Raw genomic sequence first — 21,762 nt, forward strand, 5'->3', positions numbered from 1 at the left:
AAACGGAAGATGGATACTGATTGGGACAGAAGCTGCACCCAACCAAAAAATTTTGTCCGAACCGACCCCACCCTCCCCTACTTAATTGACAAAAAACTTGTTACAATTGTAGTTTTTGTATAGCTTGCTCCCCCCCCCAAGTTTATGAGGCCTATGACCGCTACTGGGGTGCACATGCTCACCATGACCCATCAAAATATTCCCATGCCCAACCGGTGGGCCCTACGCCCCATGTTGAGAATCACGGGGCTAGATACTTATGCCAATTTGTCTACATTTTATCTGCCTCTGATACATTTAGTGATGCATTACGTATATTCATTTAAGGTTCAACTGTCTGCAATGTCAATGTTTTATTTCCGATACAATTAAGGTTACATTGCTCATATACATTTAAGGTTCAACTGGCTGGAAAGTTAACATGACATTTTAAATGCCTTCTCGGATTGCTGACAAAACTGTTGCTCCTGCAAAACTTTTGTGGGCCAGCCCATGCCCCCCGTCCCCCAAAAGATGATGTACCCCCCCCCCCACGATGCCAATGCAACGCAAATCTAGTCAAATTTTGTTAAAATCAGAGCTAAAAAGGGGTGCATTATTTAATAGCTGGGAAATATTGAGATATTGGTTCTGTTATCACACGGGAGAATGATAAAGTTCACAATTGAGATTCCCGCGACAGTATGGGGGGTTTCCCTAATTTAGCTAATGTGTGAGCGGCAATTTTGTGCCTACTTTGTAGATAGCACCATAAAATACATTCCAGTGTGGTTTGGTAAAAAAATTGATACAATTTATTTCAAACCGTTGGCAGCGCTAGCCCGAACAAACCTTGGAATAGCGTAGTAGTAATTCTGTGGCATCTTTTTTTCTTTCTTATACACATATCATCTATTAGAGTGAAAGTTTTGAAATGTGTCATTTTCTGTGCAAGAGAAGGGGGCAAATACATACCACTCAAAGAGCTATTAAAAACGATGATAAATAATCCATATGTCCGCGACAATGTACAAAACCATAATGTATCATCAAGCTATTTATTAGCACTGTCCGTTCTAAGATGTGAGGTCCACCAAAGCCCTTTCGCTTCACCTTTTTTGGCTTGGCGCAAAACCATGAAACCTTACCTTATCAGAAAATTATTCGATTCTAAAAAAAACACGAAAGCTCCTGCATCTATATTTGACACCATTGTATTCTCCCTTAATGGCTACTTACTTGCATATTTAAACGCTTTAAGAAAACAAAGTTATATAACTGATACGCGCAGCTGTATTTTTTTTTTTTTTTTTAGAAATATCGGAAGCTCATTCAGGACATTGTGAATAAGAAACAACTGGATCAACAGGTTGGAGGAAGCAGACCAAACTTCTTTAAAATGTGTGAAAATTATAGTTGAATGTACTCCATTTGTCTTGTTCTTAAGGGTTTTTTTACCAAATTATTTTGAATGATTTAGCTTTAAAAAAGATCATATGTTGTACTATTAGATTGTTTATTCTGAAATATTGTAGGCTTTCATAATTAGTTTGAATGCAGTAAGGCGGATGAACAAGCGACGGGAATTTCTGGGAACTAGGGCTCAGCACAAGCCAGTCACAAGACGGTCAAGGAGTCGTGACTCTCAAGCAGTGGCGTTTCTAGGCCCGGGAAGGGGGGGGCAGGTGTCCCCTGCCTTTTTTTATTTCTTTTTATTTTACCTTTTGACTCTCTTGTGGTACACCTCCCCCCCCCCCGCATTATGAGGCCCTCAAGGTAAATATAGCCAAAACAACTAACAGTTTTGGGCTACTTTCTTGCCCAGGCAGTTTTGTATGCTCTTTTTTATTATTTTTTTCTTGTTTAATGAATCCTCGGAAGAAAGATGAAAGAATGTGCTAAGATCTTCCAGTTTCATGCAATAAACGATTTCAATGCGTTAAGAGCTATTGGTCTTTAATGTGAAAATTTTCCTAAAATTGTAAGGTTCAGTATTGAGGTAAACCAAATTCAGAAATGTAATTCCAAAATATTGGTTCCCCCAAGTTAAAGGGTCAAATTTGAACCCACTATTTTACATTATTATTTTTTTTAAGTGGTGAAAAATTACAAGAGCATTCTGACATGGAAAATATGACCATTCTTCAATTTAAAGTTGAGAGCAACGAACCAGAACAAGTGGAAAGAAATTTGAATCATTGTTACTATCAAAAGAAACCAAAGATCATTAGCGCACTTCAGAAACTGCTGCAAAACTTTATTAAATAAATGACAATTCAGCTACACCACATCATACCATATCATTAAGTAGCTGAACTTAATGATAAAAAAAAAACTTGGTTCGCTTTTATTTAGAACCAGCCGAATGAGATTCTGGATTTTCTTTTTCGTAGCCAAAAAATATATACAGCAGAATATCGTCAAATAATAATAATAAAAAATAGAAAAAGTAGCATTAAAAAAGCCTATTCAGCAAATTCTCCATTTAGCTGACGGTTTTAAGAAGCAGGGAACAATTACTAGAGGGAAGCAAATTGGCAAAATCATTTCGTTTTTCTGTTATATCTCTTGCTGTAAAAGCTACTTACAGAGCAACATTTCCTGCTTTTTCTTGAAACTCTTAGGTCGATTTTAATTTAATTTCGAATTCATGAAAAGTATATTTATTGAATATTATTCTAAAAGTATATACATTGTTATCCATAGTAGATATGAAAGGACTTGGTCGAATATTAAAATTTGGTCATATTGGTCCTCTTGATTTTAATTAGTAGGCTAATTTCGATTTGCTTCTAGGCTTAATTGTCACACATAAGCAATGCAAAATTGTGCATGTTATCCACTCTGATACGAAGAAATCAACTTGTTCCTTGTTTTGTAACAGGAATTCTAGATTTGAGAATGTATCCTAGCTTATTCTTTTGAAATTCAATGCCTTTGGGCATTCAGTCATTCAAGAAATCTATTTGGACCTTTTTTACTGTTGGGTACTAAAACTGATCAAATTTTTACATAAAATCTCTACGTGGTAATTTAAAAAAAATATTGTACAACCAAGAAAAAAAAACGAGTTAAAAAGAAAAAAAGAAGAAATTACAGTAGTTGTTTAATTTTACGCATCTCAACATACTTATATTATTAATTCTGCTTTTCAAGGCCTCCTACAGGATAATACAATTTTTGGTTTATTTTCGTGTTTTTGTTTTGTTTTTCATACTTTATTTTCTTGTTCAATAGTGTAGCATTTAAAAGGCCAAATTCGCACAACATATATTGTAACATAAAACTAATCAACAAATTCAAAGTTCTATGCTGTTTTTGTTATTGCTTAAATGTTGAACTAATAATAATTAAACACAAAGTTTTCCTTTAAATAAAACAAGCAGACAATCAGCTGAATTAAAGGACACGTTCTATTAGTTCCTTATTTTCGTTGAAGTACGAGGCCTACCTGTCCAACCCATTTCCAAATTTTCCCCTAAAATTTCGAACTACAATTACGAGCATCTATTTTTCTTTTTTTAAATCAGGATCCCCAGTGGATTTATGGGGTTGCATTCTGGTAGCTTAAAACCATTGACAGAATAACCCAGCCCTGCGTAAAAAAAGAAAGAAAGACAACGAGTCCTCTTTAAAATCGATTATTTCGTGGTCTTGTTTGGTTTAAACTTGACATCTAGGGTAATTATGAATTAAGTTTTATTTATTTTTAATTTTTCTCTTTTTTTGTACGTGGTGCTTCAAATTAGAATCATTAATGCGAGTAAAATTAATGCTGTTTCCAGGTAAAAATAAACCTAGTCATACAGAGATGGAATAAGATGGCCTCCTTTTAAGATATGTATCTAATTGATCCACCAGGAGGCTTATGAGGAATACACATAAAAATACGCGGCTAAAAAATTCTTCATCGAGGTTTACCAGTTCTCGAAATATTACTTTGCTGCAATTCAATGGTTTTGAAGTACAAAGGACATTAACAATGCTTTTATAAAAGCAATGCTAGGTAAAGAGGAGACCTAGACAACAATTATGTAGCTGAAAAAAATCAGGAATTCAGTTTTTAAGAAATAACTGCAAATATGCAGTTTCTTGAAGTAGTGGGTGCCGAATTTGAAAAGATAGGTGGTGAAATATCAGCGAAAAATAAGCTAAAACAAATGGTACCAAACAGCCTTAGAAGGTGTAGCTTTTCTTTGAAGACTTAGTTGTTTTTCGGAATTAAGATATTGTTAATGTTTAAATTTTCACGGAAAGCATTGTAAAACTTAATCAATTAGTTGTGCTAATTTATTTTCACAGTTCAAATTGGCAACACTAACAAAAATGTACTGTCCTACAAAATTCACAATTTTGAAGCAACTGAAACAAAAATCTTATAAAATAAAGATTCTAAAGCATGAATTAGCTAAGATGGCCCAATGGACAAAGAATGTTTTTATTTTGTTGTTCTTGATACTAAGTTTCAATGCGAAACGTTGAAAATTCAGCTTTATCGATCAGCCGAACCTTCATTTTTGAAATTTGCTTTGTATTTCCTTGGATTGGAAACCACAACAAAAATTGCTTGAAAATCGCGGGAAATTTCGTATTATTTTTTCAACAAGTATAGACCCAAACAGTATGAAAACCCAGAAAGTATGAAAAAAGGCTTGGTAGATGGACTGATCTGATATGATATAAGTATCTTTTCCTCTTGCAGAAAGCAAGATCTGCAAGCTTGTCACTCATTTTCATGTTTCACAAGAAATATAAACCTTGAATTATCTATTTCTCTCAGTTTAGATTGCACCAAAAATTTAGCATATTAAAAATGAGCTACTGTAGATTACATTAGCCAGTAACATAAAGGACAGAACAAAGCTGTATTATCTTTCAAAACTAACTGTGTAACTTAGCATCAATGGTACATGGAATAAAACCTATAAGACTCCTTGTGTTCAAATATTCTTTGGTGTCTTAAAAATTTTTCAGGAGTCTAAACACGAACTCAGAGAAAAGAAGAAAAAAGAATGAATGTACATATCTATCACACACAGACAACTATTCAATCTTTCCACACACAGCCAAAATCAACTAATTTTGTCAAACAAACAACAAAGAAAATTGACAAACAACAGTTTCATTAAAAAAACCTTCTTTTATCTGTTTCTTTATCAAAATATTTAGAGTTTAAGTTAAACTACCTTAACTCCAATAGATTCATACAAGAATAATTTCATTCAATAATTATTTTTCTTATTCATTTTGTCGTAAATAGATTAAATTTTTATGTCATTTTGTTATATAGATAAAAGCCGATTAAGTCGATTCTAAAACTGGAGCTGGCCGCCTAGACTGATGAACGTCTAAAAAGTCAATTAGTCAATCAATGGTAGAACTGAATCCCATAAGAGTTCAATGGATTGCCACTTTGTACGCAAAACCACTTCAAGCCTATCAAAATCCTCTCTATATTTTAAACCACTTTCAGTTGTGAGGGCAATTCCATGCTTTAAAGTCACAACGCCATCTTTGTTTGATTTGGAGAGACCATTCCAATGATAAATTTCAAATTTGTCAGGTACTGATCTCGTCCTCTTGGGGAAATATTCGTCCATAAATGCTGGTAGGAGTATGATCCCAAGAGCCTCTGGATCGAGCTTTGTTTTCATTAGAGCTACATAGTCTGGATCTGATTCAAGGCCAATTTCTCTAAGCACATTTCCAAGCTTATCACTAGAAATGAATTTATCACCATCAGAATTAAAACTCTGAAAAATTCTAAAGGCTTTCTCACAAGAAGTTTCTTCTGAAACTAGCTTCTTATCTGGGGAAAATATAACTGTTAAGTGGGTTTCTGAGCTAATCACCCACACAGGGTTCAATGGAGATTTCAAGTAGCTCCCTACACTCAAGTATTTTAAATGCTCCATAAGGGATAGATAACCAATGGAAGATTGCTCGACAATTCCTTTAAGAAGAAATCCCTCTATATTCACGTCACCGTCCCAAACATTTGTGACCGCTCTTCCTGTAATAAATAAATTAATAAGTGCTTGAGAGCCATGAGCATGAACTGGCTCTATTAAGGGTTCACAACTCTCTGCCATATCTTCCTGCAATACTTCAATGCCACGAGTCAAAATGACAGAGTACAGGAAACTCAATATTCCAAACTTGTTCTTAAGATGTCGAACACAATGGCTTAATTTTGTGTTTAATTCTGGGATTGCGATCTCTTCAATTACAAGTCTCGACTGAAACGAATGGATATCCGTTTCTATTTCATTGTTAGCTGCTCTAATCGCATCTCCTTCAGTGTCATCTTCTAAATAAACTACGGTGATGAGTTGGTGGTTTGAACATGCTTGAATAAGAATCTCTTCTAGAGTTTTAACAAACGCAACTTCAACAGTCTTGTCTGAAGCCTGTAATGACAAGAAAAATTCTAGTTAATATGGGAAAATACCTTACCTAAAAAATTACCCATTAGATTCTGCCTAAAAGCAGAAAATATTACTAAAATCTATGGTGTATTCCCACTGTGGGGGAACTAAACCTCATGAAAAAAACCTAACGCCTACCATATCTAACCTAATGTTAACCAAACCAAACCACTAAAACAGAAGACATAGAAAATACCGACCAACACTTGAAAATTTAACAAATAATAGGGCTAAAATATGTAAGAAGAAGAATAATGTTGGGGCAAGATAACTTTTTCATTTGATATAAAAAAACAATTTAAAAATAGGTAATTATATTCTTTTTAACAAGACTTACAACACAACAATAACACTACAATTATTATAAATTTTGTTGTTTTTTTTAAACAAAAACTGTCTGAGGAAAATCTTCCGATAGAGGTTTAAATCCACTAGGATATTGTCTGAGATGCCAATAGGACATCAGATGATTGTCAAGCTACTAGGAGTTATCCTCATTGCATAGAACTTTGTAAGGACTATTCTGGAAATTTTCTCTGCTGAAAGGAAAGGCAAACAACAGGGAATACCGACAAAACCACGTCTTAAAAAACGTAGCTTCTATCTTTTCAAGTGATAGAGGCGGTTTTTAGACCAATCGCAGGAGTGTTGATGCCCTTTTACACCGATTTTGCAGACACTTTGGTGAAGTTATATAATTACTAGTGAGAGAACACATGCATACTCAATCCTAAGCATGACTATGTATAATAGTAGAAGAGAGTTATTGAGGAGAAGGGACACAGAATAACTTCCAATTTTCTAAAACAAGAAGATCTCTAGAATGACATGATTGGTTCTACCCAAATGATCAGATCAAACAATATCACACAAAACATACAAACTTAGAACTTTTAAGGAATAATCTCTAATTATAAATTCCTCTTTAAAGGTGAAACTCTGCTAATTTGTCCCTTGCTATGTCCTAATTATTTATCAGTCATGAATAAGCCCATGCTTTCATCCTCAAATGATTATTATGAATGGCCGAACATGTTAGGCTGGAATTTTAAGTTACCTTCCTGTTTCTTCTGAATGATGATAATAATTAAATGATGATCTTTAATTACAAGATTACTGGCTCAATCCTATGAAAATAAGAGATAGGGGAGAGTGGGGTTGGTTCGGACACGGGGTGAGTCTGGACAAGAGCCTCTCTTCCTACAACGCCCTCTAAAATTCAGCAAAAAAATACCATAGACGTGCCATCTAGTACCCTACTTGAGTATGTAGTTTGGTTATCACACGTGCAATCGTTTTTGAAATATTTGAGAAAAACCGAAAAAAGGTGGGTGTGGCGTCCTGTATCTTTCTTTGTTTGTGATTTTATTTGGCCGTTATTACTAGTCATTGAATTTTGCTGACAGTTGCAGCGTTTAACTATGGCAGTGCTAAGTTGTTTAAATTTTAGTTTTTAGCGGCATCTATAGTAGTTACAGCGTCAGTGAGGTTTCAGACTTTTTATCGCTGGTGGGGTTGCTTCGGACAACGGTAGTGGGGTGGATTCGGACATTGTTCGAACCCACCCCAGACACTTTTTTGTGGTCAGTATTTCCAACTTTTCCTCTTTTTTTCATATCGTGTAACTTTTAATATGCATTTCATTACTTGTTACTAAAAACAGTTTCTTTCAGAATGCCTCGATCATACAAAAGGAAGCGACAAGACCCTCCCGTTAACCTAGAAAACATGAAGAAAGCAGTTGGGGCTTATCTGAAAAAGGAAGGCACATTGAGACAAATTACAGAAAAGTTCGGCATAAAGAAGTCCACGCTACTGGGCTATGTCAGGCGCTCGAGGCCGCAGACAGGAGAAGCGGATAAAAGTGTCAACGAAAAGCCTGGGCCACTGCAGATAAACTTCCCGACGAGACCAAAACATAACAGGCAAGTTTTTGAAAGCGAACACGAGCGAAAACTAGCCGACTACTTTCGCACTTGTTCGAGAATGAACCATGGACTGACAATAACTGAAGCACGAAAATTTGCTTACTCTTACACCCGTCCGAATAACATTTCTGTACCAGAAAACTGGTGTTTCAATGAAGCAGCGTCAAAGGACTGGCTTCTTGCATTTCTGAAGCGGAATTCAGACATCTCGGTGAGGAAGCCAGAAGCCACAAGTCAGGCGAGAGCCTCCGGCTTCAACAAAACTGTCGTTCAGACGTTTTTTGACAAGCTACTTGATGTCTATGGAAGGTTTGGAGCCAAACTGACGGCTGATCGCATCTGGAACGTTGACGAGACAGGTATAGTCACCGTGCTTCCACCACCAAAAGTCCTAGCACAAACTGGACAAAAACAGGTTGGTCAGACTGTGTCTGCAGAAAGAGGTCAAAACATGACTGCTGTATGTTTCGCCAGTGCGTCTGGAGCAACTATTCCACCGGTCTTCATTTTTCCGCGAGTGAATTTCATACCTAGAATGGCAAACGAAGGCCCCCCTGGTTGCCTTGGGCTTGCGCACCCTAGTGGTTGGGTCAACGGCGAATTGTTCTTGGAGGCTATGCGACACTTCACGAAAATAACCAAGCCAGATGAAGAGACTCCCATCCTACTGCTCATGGACAACCATGATAGCCATCTGGATGTACGTGTGATCAAACACTGTAAGCAAAATCACGTGACACTGTTGACATTCCCACCCCACTTCTCCCACAAGCTTCAGCCACTTGACGTACGAGTGCTTTCTCCTTTCAAGGGTGCACTGAAAGAGCGCTTCAATGAAAGGCTGCAGTTGCATCCTGGACAGCGCATTTAAATTTATGAAGTAGCCTCACTCAGCAGGGTTCCAACAACAAGTTCAGTGCATCCAACATAGTCTCTGCGTTTCAAGCAGCTGGAATCTTTCCATTCAATCGCGATGTATTCCCAGAGGGAGCTTTTGCCCCATCCTTTGTGACGGATAGGCCGCTAGACCAAACAACCAGTTCGCGGAGCCCCTCGTCGCAAGCCAACTCCGAAGCTGGACCACCAATTTCTTCTTTCATAAGGTCGCCCTAAGAAATAAGACCTTTTCCTCGAGTGGGGGCTGTTACTGTTCCAGGACGTGCGAATCGCAACAGAGGGAGGACCCGTATTCTCACTGACACCCCTGAGAAAGAAGAGATCGTAGCTAAAAAGGAAAAGAAGGCCAAGCCGACGCCATCTACAAAGAAACGTAAGAACAGCGTGGTCCACAAGCTTAACGAAGACGATGTAACCGATGAGGCGGAGACTCTTTCTGAACCTGTTGCCCCGAGCGACTCCTCAAGCGACGAGTCTGTTCACTGTGGAGATGTAGAAGAGAACCTTGAACCTTTTGATATTGACCAAGCTCAAACAGATAGCTATGCTCTGGTAAAATTCAAATTGGGCAAATCGAAGAAGTCGGATATCTTCTACGTTGGCCAGATAAAAGGAAAAACTGGAAGCAATCTAGAAGTCTTGTTCCTTTGCAGAAATGGAGCACGGTTCATTTTTCCGGATATTGAGGACAAAGCCTTCGTCTCTTCAAACGACATTGTTCTTTCTCTTCCATGACCAACTGCCACTGGAGGGACTGAACGGAAAAAGCGAGGACTCACTTTTCAATGTTATCTCAGCAGCTACAACGTGAGACAGAGCTCCTGTGAGCTTTGGTTCAAATTACTTGATTTTTTTTCTTCAACTTTCATTTTGCTTGTTTTACTTTTATACATATTCAAATTTTCAGTAAATGGCGTTTTTTTCTTTAATCTGTGAGGTTGCCGAACCCATATTACTGCTGTCCGAAGTAACCCCACACCATGTCCGAACCCACCCCACACAGTAGGGTAACTTCAGACAATTATTTTTTTTTATTGTTGGATTTTTTTGTCTGAAGATGAAAGATAAAAGTCTACCAAAATTCCTGACAAATCTTGGACACAATCTCTTTCTTTTAAGATGAAAACGGAAGATGGATACTGATTGGGACAGAAGCTGCATCCAACCAAAAAATTTTGTCCGAACCAACCCCACCCTCCCCTAAAGGTTTGGCACACATACTCCTTTGAGACAAATTAGAAGTCATAAGAAAATATTAAATTATGCACATAATAGCTCTGAATACACTCATACCTATGAGGGAACAACTGTCCTTACTATCCTTATTAAATTAGATCAGTCAGGTAATAATCAACTATACAATGAAGTAGACTTAGTAAATAGCAACGTTTCTCTCTTGTTGTTTTTGGCTGTGCCAGAACAAAAAATCGTCAAAAATAGCAGGAGGCTTTAGTAAAAATTCTGATACCTTTTAAGTGACGAAAGGGATCGGAACTGAGGGCCGAAATTTGCATGTGGTTGCTTTATCCAATATGACTTGCTGTAATTTATTTTTTTGCCTTTGGGTCAGTGAGCAGCATATTCACAGAAACCATATTCCTTATGCACACACAAATGGCGTGAGTTAGCTTTAAGTTCAGCCGAGTTAGCACAGCCTTTCTTCTCTTTTAATGTGTAATTTTTTAAACTTGCATTGAAATGTGCAAAAATAGGGACATTCTCAGAAATACGCATTAAAAATCAGGCTTCCACTGTTAAAAGATCATTTACATTCCTAGCTCCAAATTTAAAAGAATTTTTTAATTCAAATTTTAAAAGAAAATTATGTACCATTCTCTTAAGGTTCTGAGCTTGCATTCACACAGGGGGGATGCCCACCTAAAGTAGCTGCAAAGACTCTTTATGTAACACTGAAAATTTTGAATTAAAAAAAGCTGGAATTAATAAAAAATTTACACCCTCCTTTGCGGGGAAAATTGCTTTCAAGTGTCAGACCCATATCTATAAATGGTTTTTAATATCATGAGCTTTTTAAGAGCCTTGTTCTTTCTTTTGATTCATAGGTTTCACTAAATTTGCATTGCCAAGGTTATTACCAAAGACAATAGAAAACTGAAACTTTTTCCACTGACAAGTCAGACTGTTAAATCTCCCTCTACTGACAATTTATATCATGAAAATGCTGCTCGGCTGACACTTGGGATGGTAAGTTCTCAATTTAAATTGTGATTTTGACAGCTTCACTAGGGAAAAAGATTGTGGATTTGGATTCTGAAATTTTTCAGGTTGTAGATTGGGCTTATAAATTTTCTTGTTTCAGAGTTTGTTATTTAGTAATTCAGCCATATAAACTGCTTTGCTCCACTGACTGTTCTTATCCTACCTTCAAGAAACGGTTAATTAGTAGGGGAAAAAACTGACAAAATAGGAGCCTTATGCACTTTAACATTGGTTTAACATGAACTATAATTACAAGCATCAATGACAAAGTAAAAATGCCCCACAGCATGGGCGTAGGGAGGGGGCAGCTGCCCCCCCTAGACCTGCAAATTTGCATTAGATATGGCTGAAAAAGCAGATGGTTTGGAAAAAGCAGTTGATACAACTCCATCACACTCTCGACTGCCCCCCCCCTAGACAATATGCTGCCTATGCTCATGCCCCACAGAACAATACAACTCAAAACAAGGTTATTTTTGGTCTGAATTTTAGATAAATGATCTTAGGTTTATTAGGATCCAACCTTAACAGTTTGGATTCTTTTATTTTAAAATTATTTGTCATTAAAAAAGAAAAAAAGAAAAACATAGAGGGCAGATGTTTTTTGTTTTTTTTTTCAGTCAAATTTGAAAAAACCTAAAAAAAACCCAATAGAACCAACTTTTTTTTGTATCAGTTTTGCTGGGTGGCACCCCATGACGCTACTGTCTCTTAAAATCACCTTCAGAAATAGCTCAGATCAACTAATTTGACAGAGGAAACATAAATCCCTCTGTGTTTTAGCATAACAATCTTTGCTTAGTCATAACACACTCATCTGAAATCAAGTATTGAAATTCAAGAATAAAAGATTAAACTTACTTACTTCAAATGTGCCACACATATACCATAAATTCTTTAACAAGAATGCTTGAAGAGGTGCAAGCATGGAACAGGGGCCACCTGTTTCTTGAACAAGAGCAGCAGGACATTGCTTGGAAAAGCTAAAACCTGTAAGAGCAAATTAGAAACAAAATAATGTTCTGAAGAGCCTTGCCTGAAAAAACCTGCATATGCAATCACTGAAAAGCAATTTGTTGCAACTTGAGTATCTTGTAATCCTTTTCCTTCCTCTTGCACCCTCTCTACTAATTTTACTTCTGTTGTTTTGCTGCAACACATTTTTTTTATAATGTGATCTAAGTGTGCACTTTGTCTCTGAATTTACAACCATAATAACTTTACACATTCAAGCGTTTTGTAAGGAGAATTACTCTATCTATTTATTATCTAACTCAAAGCTAGCCCATTTTATACTAAGCAATATATTGCACTAGAAGTTAGTAATTGTTTTTATTTTGTCATAGTGCAAGAGTTGTTTCCCATGGAAACGTTGGAATGTCCCCCCCCCCCCATAGTATTCAAGCTAGGGAACAATCAAGCTTTACAACCATTCAGTAATAATGGAGTAATCACAAATACTCTTCAACAACATGAGAGCAAAACAACCAAACATGCATAAACCTTAAAAACATACCTTCAGAGAAAGAGCCCAAAATTATGCAGAGACATTGAAAATATGTGGCAAAAATCAGCAGAATACTGTTACTAACAGCTCTATGTGAAACATGGTCAACTTTGAGATTACATCTTGGAAATCAAATTTATGACCTTTTCTGTCAGATTTGCAAAACATTCTTCTTTTTAAAAACAGGTAAAGAAGAGAACAGCAGAAAAAAAAGAATGATCACAAAAAGAAGAATGTAGCCTACAAAAAAGGTATCAAGTGGTATGTTCATCTATTTCATAGATCAGTAATGGAAATTTTTCCAAATTTACTGCAGAAATTCTTAAGAAGAGCCAGCTACCCCTCAACTAGTGATAATAACCAAGTTGAAGCATTCTTTTGTCCATAAAAATATTAGTTTGCAGAATAGAATAGATAGTAAAATCAAAAATAATGTGAATCTGCATAATTGTAAGTATTGCTGTAATGATGAATTATAATATAAATATGGTTTTTAAATTGTAAAAAAAATGATAAATTTATATAAGGCTATGAATATAAAAAAAAAATGTATCATTTTTCAAAGGGCTTAAAGTTAGATTTTTCAGTAAAACAACTATCATATTCAGAAAGACCATAAGAAAGGCACCAAGCAGTATGTTCATATATTTCATAGATCAGTAATGAAAATTTTTCCAAATTTATTGCAGAAATTCTTAAGAAGAGCCAGATACCCCTCAAAACTGATGTCCAATGCCCAATTACCAAAACTGACTTTGCTTCAATATCATTTTTGAGGGGTTTGAGGCTATTTTTAATTTTTTTCAAGTTAGGTTAGTTTTTAGACCTTTTAAGGGCTCAAAAAATAATTGATTATTAAAACACATAAAAAAAGACATCAAGTGATGTATTCACTTTCATCCTAGGTAAATTACTTTGTAAGCTGTAAATTTACCTTACTCTACTAGTAATTAATATGTTGGTAAGTGAAATTTGAATAAATAAATTTTGATTGAGGGTTTATTTGTTCTTAAATGTTTACTGGACTACCCCTTTGAACAGCCTTGAATCAGGCTCTTGGTCAAGCCAGAAGAGTATTATGTTGTTAGGCATGTTTTGCTTGATTAAAAAGAAAACAATTGTGCATTGACATTATTGAAACATAAACAAATTCTAGTTTAGCTACTTTTTGCTATCTTGCAAACAAGTTAGGTTAAGGAAATGATACTTTTGGTAATGAATCCAGGGCCAAAAACAGAAGGTACTGCCAAGCTTCTATGTTAACCCTCTTCTTATTTCTTAGTCTTTGAAATTTGCTTACTTGACAGGGTTATACCTATTGAAATTTTGATAAAACAAAATTTCCTTAATTTCCAGTTATCATTTTTTTTCCAGTTATCAGTTCCTTTTAATCATTCTCTGTTTTTAGTGCTGAGAGTGAAATTCCTGTTATTTGAGTAGAATTTTAACCTATATCAATATTTGTTTTTTCTTCTAAATTTAGGAAATGTATTTGCTGATCTTTGAAACCCTATAAATTGGGATTGAGCAAAGTTGTAAAGCCAAAAGCAGTTTTCTTCTACTTCCTTTAAGCAGAAAATCTATTTTGCAAGGTTTTGCAACACCAATATTTTTATAAACACCAACAGAAATTTACTTCCATCAGAAATAGTTGCAAGTACCATTGTCTAGTCTTTCAAAAGTAGTTTAGCCTCTAAAGATTTCTATACTAGGTCTTATCACCATCTATTTTGAGAATATTTTTACTTTTGTATTAGCTGATTTGTGACCAGTATGTTTTCAGTTATTTTGTAGGCTTACTTTTTGATATGTTTCAATTATTAACAGATATGTTTCAGTTATTTTGGTATGCTATAGTATGTTTCAGTTATTATGTTTTCAGAGTGTATGTTTCAGTTACTGTATGTTTATGTTATGTTGTCAACATTGTCATAGACTTTTTTATAATTGTTTAGTGCAACAAGCTTGTTAAAGCTTACTGTATTTTGGTATTAATAAATAAATGAAAAATAAACACCAGTTTTACATCATCAATATTCTTAAAGGTCATCAAAAGTCACTGCTCTCTACAGGGAGAAGGAGAGGATGTACCTTCTATGGACATATTTTAGTCTGTAGACCCATCCCTGAAAGATCTATCCTGAAAATGTTTTCATTGTCCTCTATATCTTTTTCTGTAACTCCATCCTGATTTATCATATTCTCAAAATATTCTGCCCACCTCTCTTTAGCTCTTTCCTTATCACTAATTGTGGTCCTATTTGCACCATTAACTGGGACAAGTCCAGATTGATTATTCCCTATTAATTCCCTCTCACATTATTTTACTAGGCTATTGACCTTTGAAACCTCATAAATTAGGATTGAGCAAAGTTGTAAAGCTAAAAATAGTTTTCTTCAATATCATTTAAGCAATAAACCCTTTTAGTAGGGTGAACTTGGGTAAGTCCGACACCGGGGTAACTCCGTCACCCCCGTCTTATCTGATTCAGTGAAGACAGACATCTGTGGTTCTGTACTTCATTTTCTTCCTTTGGCTTGGTACTTGACAACAGTGTTCAGTATTGCCGCCATTTTTAACCCCTCTTGTGGTGACAAAATTTTGAAATTTCGAGGAGGGCATCTTTGCTGGTCATGAGGTGGGTAGTAATTTTTAAATGATAGTGCGGAAAACTAAAGAGAGGATGGAATGATTGTAAATAGCTGATGAGTTAATAGGATAGTTGAAGTATTTACTGTAATTTATTAGTATTTTATCCTCAAGCCAGTCAGGAGAAACTAGGGGTGTCGGACTTACCCCGGAAAACACCCCATTCGGGGTAACTCCGGCATGTCGGACTTGCCCTGTACAGGGTAAATTTCGACACGGGGGGCCGAACATTCCCCGTTCATATAATTTGCTAGTCTTCTGCAGCTCTAGCCTAGATCTCAGTGAATTGTATTTGTCAACTATTCCTTGATCTCAAGATCTTGACGAAAAGGAGCGATATCAACTGAAAAATGGAACTGGAAAAGAAGGATTATGCCAAAAATATACTTAACGTTATGAGAAAACCTTGAATAAATTCCTTTTTTGATTTTAATTTGATCGAAAATACTTTTTTCAGATTTGAGTGTCTTAATTTTTTGCATAAGATTTTGCTTTAATATTTTTCACTTTTTATGTAATTTTCTTGCATCTTCCAGTTGTTTATTATGTTTTTTTTCAATAATAAAGGTTTACAGACATGAAAATGATATATACAAATCTTTTTTAGTTTAGTTTATTCACTGTCTTGACCCAAGTCGATAGTGTGATGGAGTTTTATAAACTGCTTTTTCCAAACCATCTGCTTTTTCAGCCATATCTAATGTAAATTTGAAGGTCTAGAGGGGGAGTGCAGCTGCCCCCTCGCTACACCCATGAAAATCAATACTATTATTAACAGCTAAATCTGTCAAAGCTGAAAGTAATTAGACATTGAAGAATCGCATTGTGCCAAGTTAATATTAAACCTAGTATCGTCGGATTGCTTTCCAATGAAACACTAGATAACATCGGATTTTTGGTTCTAACAGAAAAACAAATGCATGGTAGACACGTTTAGGGGAATATATTTGAGTGCAAAGGGGGTTGGGGTCAAAAACACCAAAATACTGCCTGTGATTGATATGAATTTTTTCTAAACTTTGTCAATCAGTAACAATATAGCTGAATTCACGAGTACCCATAGGGAATAAACACAATTTCTGATGTTTTTCTCAGGATGCAAACGCCAACAATTTTCTCATGAGAGAATATTTGTTGCTCCCCATCTTCAAGAGATTTCCCCTCCCCAACAAGGCCATAAGTGGAAAATAAAAATTTGTTTTTTTAATGTGGTTTAGAACAAAAAAAGGTAAATTGTCTAACTGAGGCTCTAAATTTGTTTTCTCTAGGTTTTGGCTAGTAAAAAACCTTGATGCGGATATCTGATAAACTTATACAGATATTTTTAAAAAAAAAACGTTAAGTCTGGACAGCTTTTCCTGCTTCCAATTTTCCATCCCATTTTTCTAGAAAACGGATAGTCTGGATGCGCTATAAGCTTGAATTTGTCAATATGGCTTGTCGTTTCTTATACAATAGCTACGCTTTACTATTGTTACTATAAACCTGCATTTTTTCCAGATGCCACGCAAGTACAACCGAAAAACCAACACGGGGGCAGGTGGAAGATATACTGCTGAACAGCTTAAACAAGCCAAAGATGAAGTTCTATCATGTCGAATGTCTTTAAAAAAAGCTGCAAAATTTTACAACATACCGAGGACAACACTAATGGATCAGACAAAGAAGCAAAGGACTTTCCGCGAATCGCCCGCTGTTACTCTCGGGAGAGCTCTGGACCTACCTCCTGATGTTGAGCAGAGTATGGCAAATTCGCTGAAGGTCATGGAAAAGTGGGGCATGGGGCTTACCAAACAACAGTTCCTAGACAAAGTGCAAAAACATGTCAGCATGAACAAAATCAGTACTCGTTTCACAAACAACCGGCCAGGTGAGGACTGGTGGTTTGGGTTTAAGAAAAGAAATAACATCTTGCTTAAGAAACCTGAGCGTCTTGAAAACCTGAGTGCTGTGCAACAAGCATATCCTTGTATCATTCTAGGATTTGATGAACTGCTACAAAATACAGCAGACGAGCTTGACATCTTAGACAAACCAGAATTTTGGTTCAACTTGGACGAAAATTTATTTTGTCGCGATCCCGATAGCCTTAAAATCGCTGGTGCGAAAGGATTACCAGCAACGTGGCGAACTGGTGGCAATGGGCGTGATAACACAACTGTGCTCGCATGTGTTAATGCATCAGGTGAGAAGCTGCCACCACTGGTAGTCTTCTCGGGAAAAAACGCTTGGAGTTCATGGCTACCCATTCAGGACGATCCAGATGCATGTTATTCAGCTACTAAGAAAGGATGGATGACTGCGGACCTTTTCTATAACTGGTTTAGAGATGTTTTCCTTCCTCAGGTGAAAGAAAAAGCACTTCTTATTCTTGATGGCCATGGCTCCCATTTATCCTTGGCTCTTGCAAAGCTCACTTCAGAGAAGAAAGTTACCATCCTCAAGTTGCCAGCCCATGCATCCCATGTTCTGCAGCCTCTTGACAGGGTTATTTTCAAAGGGCTGAAATCATCCTATGAGCAGAAGCTCATGAACTGGCAACGAGCACACCCAGGTGACGTCTTGTCACGACCAGGCCTCGTGAAAATTTTATGTCAGATCTGGGAGACTTACCTTACCCCTTCACTGATTCAAAAATCATTTCAAGCGACAGGAATTTACGATTCCGCTATTCCAGCGTGTATCAACTGCAACATGGTCGACAACGCAAAGTTTGATCCAGCCAAGTTCAAACAATATGTTGAGAGTAAGAAATCGGAGACTCAGAATTTAACAAGAGTGACTACCAGGGTGAATACTGCAACTGAACAGATTACCATTTTGGTGTTGGTTAGTCCGAAGAAGAATCATACGCATGACAAATCCTTTGAAGAACTTCTCTTGGACTCAGTACGTTGCCCTTCTCTTGATGCCTCAGCATCCAGGACATCCGGTAGGCAGAGAGTTGCCCGGGAAGCTGAAGTAATCACATCTGCAGAGGCTTTGAGAGTGCTTGAACAAAGAAAGAGAAAAAAGAAAAGCTAGAGAACAAAAAAGGGAAAGTAAAAAAGAACAAGCTCAAGCCAAAACTGAAAAAGAAAGATGATCTTTCCAGTGAAGACTCTGACGTTGATGTCTCATCGGGATCCTCAACTGACAAAATGGATATCCATGATACTGTTGGCAGTGAGCATGAAGAGGAGGAGGAAAAGAAGCTAAACATACAGCTAAATGAGTACTATGCTGTAGCATACAATACCAAACGAGATCAACAAGGCTGGTATATTGGAAGGGTGCTTGATTTTCCCAATGAAAATCTTGTTTGTATAAAATATCTTTGCTGCCTGAGCCTAGCCGACTATTCATACAATTGGCCAATAAAAGATGACATTGACGAAGTTGAAGAAAACTACATCTTTGCCGGACCATTGAGGCTCTCTGGAGCTGGTCCCTTCAGTCTACCATCATTCCAAATTTGGCACATCATCTGCTTGTACAAGAAGCCCATTAGGGCCTGCAAGTGATCAAAAGTTTGCTTTCTCTACTCTCTCTGATACTAATTGAAACTGCTTTTTTTTTTTATCCTATTATTTGAAGTATGTCATTACCTTTTTCATATTTACAATAAACAATTTGAAAAAATACATTTATCAGAGAATTATCCTATGTACGGGGTAAAACCAGCACAGTTGGAGTTACCCCATGATAAGCAGAAAGCTGATGTTCCGCTGTGGCACATACAAACCATTAACGAGAGTTTTTGGTTTGTATGGTTTTTCTGTACATAGAGGGACCCTCTATCATGTCTTAGTGTGAAATAATTTTTATCTCTACTTACATAAGATTTACCTGGGAGGTGCCGGATTTACCCCCAGACCCGGGGTAAGTTTGGCCTCCCTGAGATGGGTTACTTTGGTGTAGCAACTCATGGAAACAACAAAACTTGGGGACTTTCTGGATTGTGCGGAATATTACTAGTATGATCAACAGCAACATCAAATAGTTTTTATTGTGGCAGAAACTCCAAAACAATCTTGGGACCAGATTAAGCTGAAAAAAACTCGATAAAGGGACGGACTTACCCAAGTTCACCCTACTGTTACAAGTTCTTCTTCATAAAAGAAATCCTCCTTCATATCCAAAAATTCAAAAACTTTTTCATTTTCCTCTATATCTTTTTCTGTAACTCTGCCCTGTTTTAGCATATTCTCAAAATATTCTGCCCACCTCTCTTTAACTCTTTCCTTATCACTAGTTGTGGTCCTATTTGTACCTTGAACTGGGACAATTCCAGATTGACTATTCTCTATAATTCCCTTGCACATTATTTTACTAGGCTATTGATCTTTGAATCCTCATAAATTGCAATTGAGCAGAGTTGTAAAGCTGAAAACAGATTTCTTCTACTTCATTTAAGCAGAAGATCTATTTTGGGTAAATTTTTGGCAGTTAATATTATTGACTTATAAATAAAGTGAACATACTAGGCCTACTTGATGCCTTTTTTTATGCTCTCTACAAATAGCATATAATAGTCATTTTTGTTGGAAATGACTTTTACCTTCACTCCTATATACCAATTCAGGGTATATATTTGCACATTAGAGGGGGGGGGGGTAAAGTTTAAACTGGCCGGTCATTTGCATCAGAAATAAACTTTACCCTCTCCCTAATGTGCAAATGTATACCCTGAATTGGTGTAGTGGGGGTGAAATTCATTTCAGTAAAATTCTACTTTAGCTACTTTTGGCTTTCTTAGAAAGGGGTTAGGTTAGGAAAATGAGACTTTCAGGGATGGGTCTACAGGCTAAAGTATGTCCTGGGAAGGTATTTTGAAGTGCCTACCTCCACTCCTTCTCCCTCTAGAGGGTCCTGCAATTTGCCTACATGACAGGTCTATACCCATTGAAATTTTGACAAAACAACATTTTACCTTAATTTTCAGTTATCAGTTTCTTTTTCTCTGGCCTTAGCTTTGAAAATGCAATTTAAGTTATTTGAGCAGAATTTTAAGACATATAAATAGTTTATTTTCAAAATTTAGAAATGTATTTGCATTTCTTGAAAACCATATAAATTGGGATTGAGCAAAGTTGTGAAGCTGAAAACAATTTTGTTGTTCTTCATTTAAGCAGAAGATCTATTTTGCCAGGTTCCACTTTTATAGGCTAACTCACATATTTTTAAAGGTCATCAAAGGTCAGGACCCTCTAGAGGGAGAAGGAGTGGAGGTGGGTACTTCAAAATATCTTCCCGGGACATACTTTAGCCTGTAGACCCATCCCTGAAAGTTTCATTTTCTTAACCTAACCCCTTTCCAAGATAGTCAAAAGTAGAATTTTACCTTCATTTCTGACAAAAATGATTGTTATCTTTAAAAAGAGCATAAAAAGGCATTGAGTAGTAGCCTATATTTACTTTAGGCTATTTGGAAGTCACTAATATGAACTTCCAAAAAATTTACCCTATTTTGCAAGGTTTCTCTTTTATAACTCCAATATTTTTAAAGGTCATCAAAAGTCACTAGGCTATCCTCTAAAGGGAAAAGGAGTGGAGGTAGGGACTTCAAAATACCTTCCCAGGAGATACTTCAGTAGCAAAAAGTAGCTAAACTATAATTTTACCAAAAATTTTAAAACTAGAGATTACCTCCACTCCAACTTTCAAGAATCTCTAAAGGTATGTTTGGGCCCCATATAATGTTGTTTAATCCTTGGAAGATACTATTTCGGTTTGACATTATCGAAATTCAAATCTTCGTCTTCTAGAAGTTACGACGGTCAGTTCCTAAAGCATTAAAATCGTGGGCTAAAACTGCGTAAATTTGCGTTCTACACAACGATTTTCTGTGCTATAGTCAAAAATGCTTTTGCATGTGTAGTGGCTTGCGCCGCAACACGTGCATGGTCTGTTTAAGTGTACTTGGATTAGTTCTAGGTCAATTTTTTCATCGTTTTATGTCTAGTTATTTTAAACTTAGCGCCAATTTTTCGAAACAAACACTGCAAAAAGGCTGGTCCTGGTTATATTAACTTTGCGCCAATCTTTCGAAACAAAGACAGGAAAAGGTGCTCCGCGTTGTTGGTAATTCTTCTGTCTTTTTTAAAAATCCTCATTATTTCGTCCAAGATAAAAAGAAAAATTGTAAAACGAAAGCTCTACTATTTGGTCATT

At 36.4% G+C, this 21,762-nt stretch overlaps 2 protein-coding genes across 2 annotated transcripts in view; one reads left to right on the forward strand and one right to left on the reverse strand.

The window, feature by feature from the left end:
• LOC148956562 (leech-derived tryptase inhibitor C-like) overlaps window positions 1-1,486 on the forward strand; it is a 35,615-nt gene extending 34,129 nt beyond the window's left edge. Inside the window, exon 3 of the mRNA XM_089085962.1 lies at window positions 1,295-1,486. Within this exon, the coding sequence (XP_088942088.1) occupies window positions 1,295-1,329 (35 nt within the window). The 3' untranslated portion in view covers window positions 1,330-1,486. The remainder of the gene's footprint in view (window positions 1-1,294) is intronic.
• A 144-nt stretch (window positions 1,487-1,630) lies between these two features.
• Window positions 1,631-21,357, reverse strand: LOC148956563 (ubiquitin carboxyl-terminal hydrolase MINDY-3-like). The gene is made up of 3 exons (XM_089085961.1): window positions 21,238-21,357; window positions 12,318-12,442; window positions 1,631-6,389 (listed from the first exon to the last, which is right to left on the reverse strand). Exons 1-3 carry the CDS (start codon window positions 21,326-21,328, stop codon window positions 5,340-5,342), a joined length of 1,266 nt encoding a protein of 421 aa, XP_088942087.1. The 5' UTR covers window positions 21,329-21,357; the 3' UTR covers window positions 1,631-5,339.
• Window positions 21,358-21,762: the final 405 nt, after the last annotated feature.

Source organism: Artemia sp. Qi Xiang Cuo, chromosome 1 (assembly GCF_049724085.1).
Source record: "Artemia sp. Qi Xiang Cuo chromosome 1, ASM4972408v1, whole genome shotgun sequence".
In the NCBI taxonomy this organism is placed as follows: domain Eukaryota; kingdom Metazoa; phylum Arthropoda; class Branchiopoda; order Anostraca; family Artemiidae; genus Artemia; species Artemia sp. Qi Xiang Cuo.

Excerpts from the sequence above, each read along its gene's own strand:
- LOC148956563 (XM_089085961.1), bottom strand. The coding sequence starts at position 21,328 with ATGTCAAACCGAAATAGTATCTTCCAAGGATTAAACAACATTATATGG. Across the intron at positions 12,443-21,237 it reads TCTTGAAAGTTGGAGTGGAG|GTTTTAGCTTTTCCAAGCAA; the intron begins GTAATCTCTAGT and ends TTGCTCTTACAG. Across the intron at positions 6,390-12,317 it reads ATATGTGTGGCACATTTGAA|GCTTCAGACAAGACTGTTGA; the intron begins GTAAGTAAGTTT and ends TTGTCATTACAG.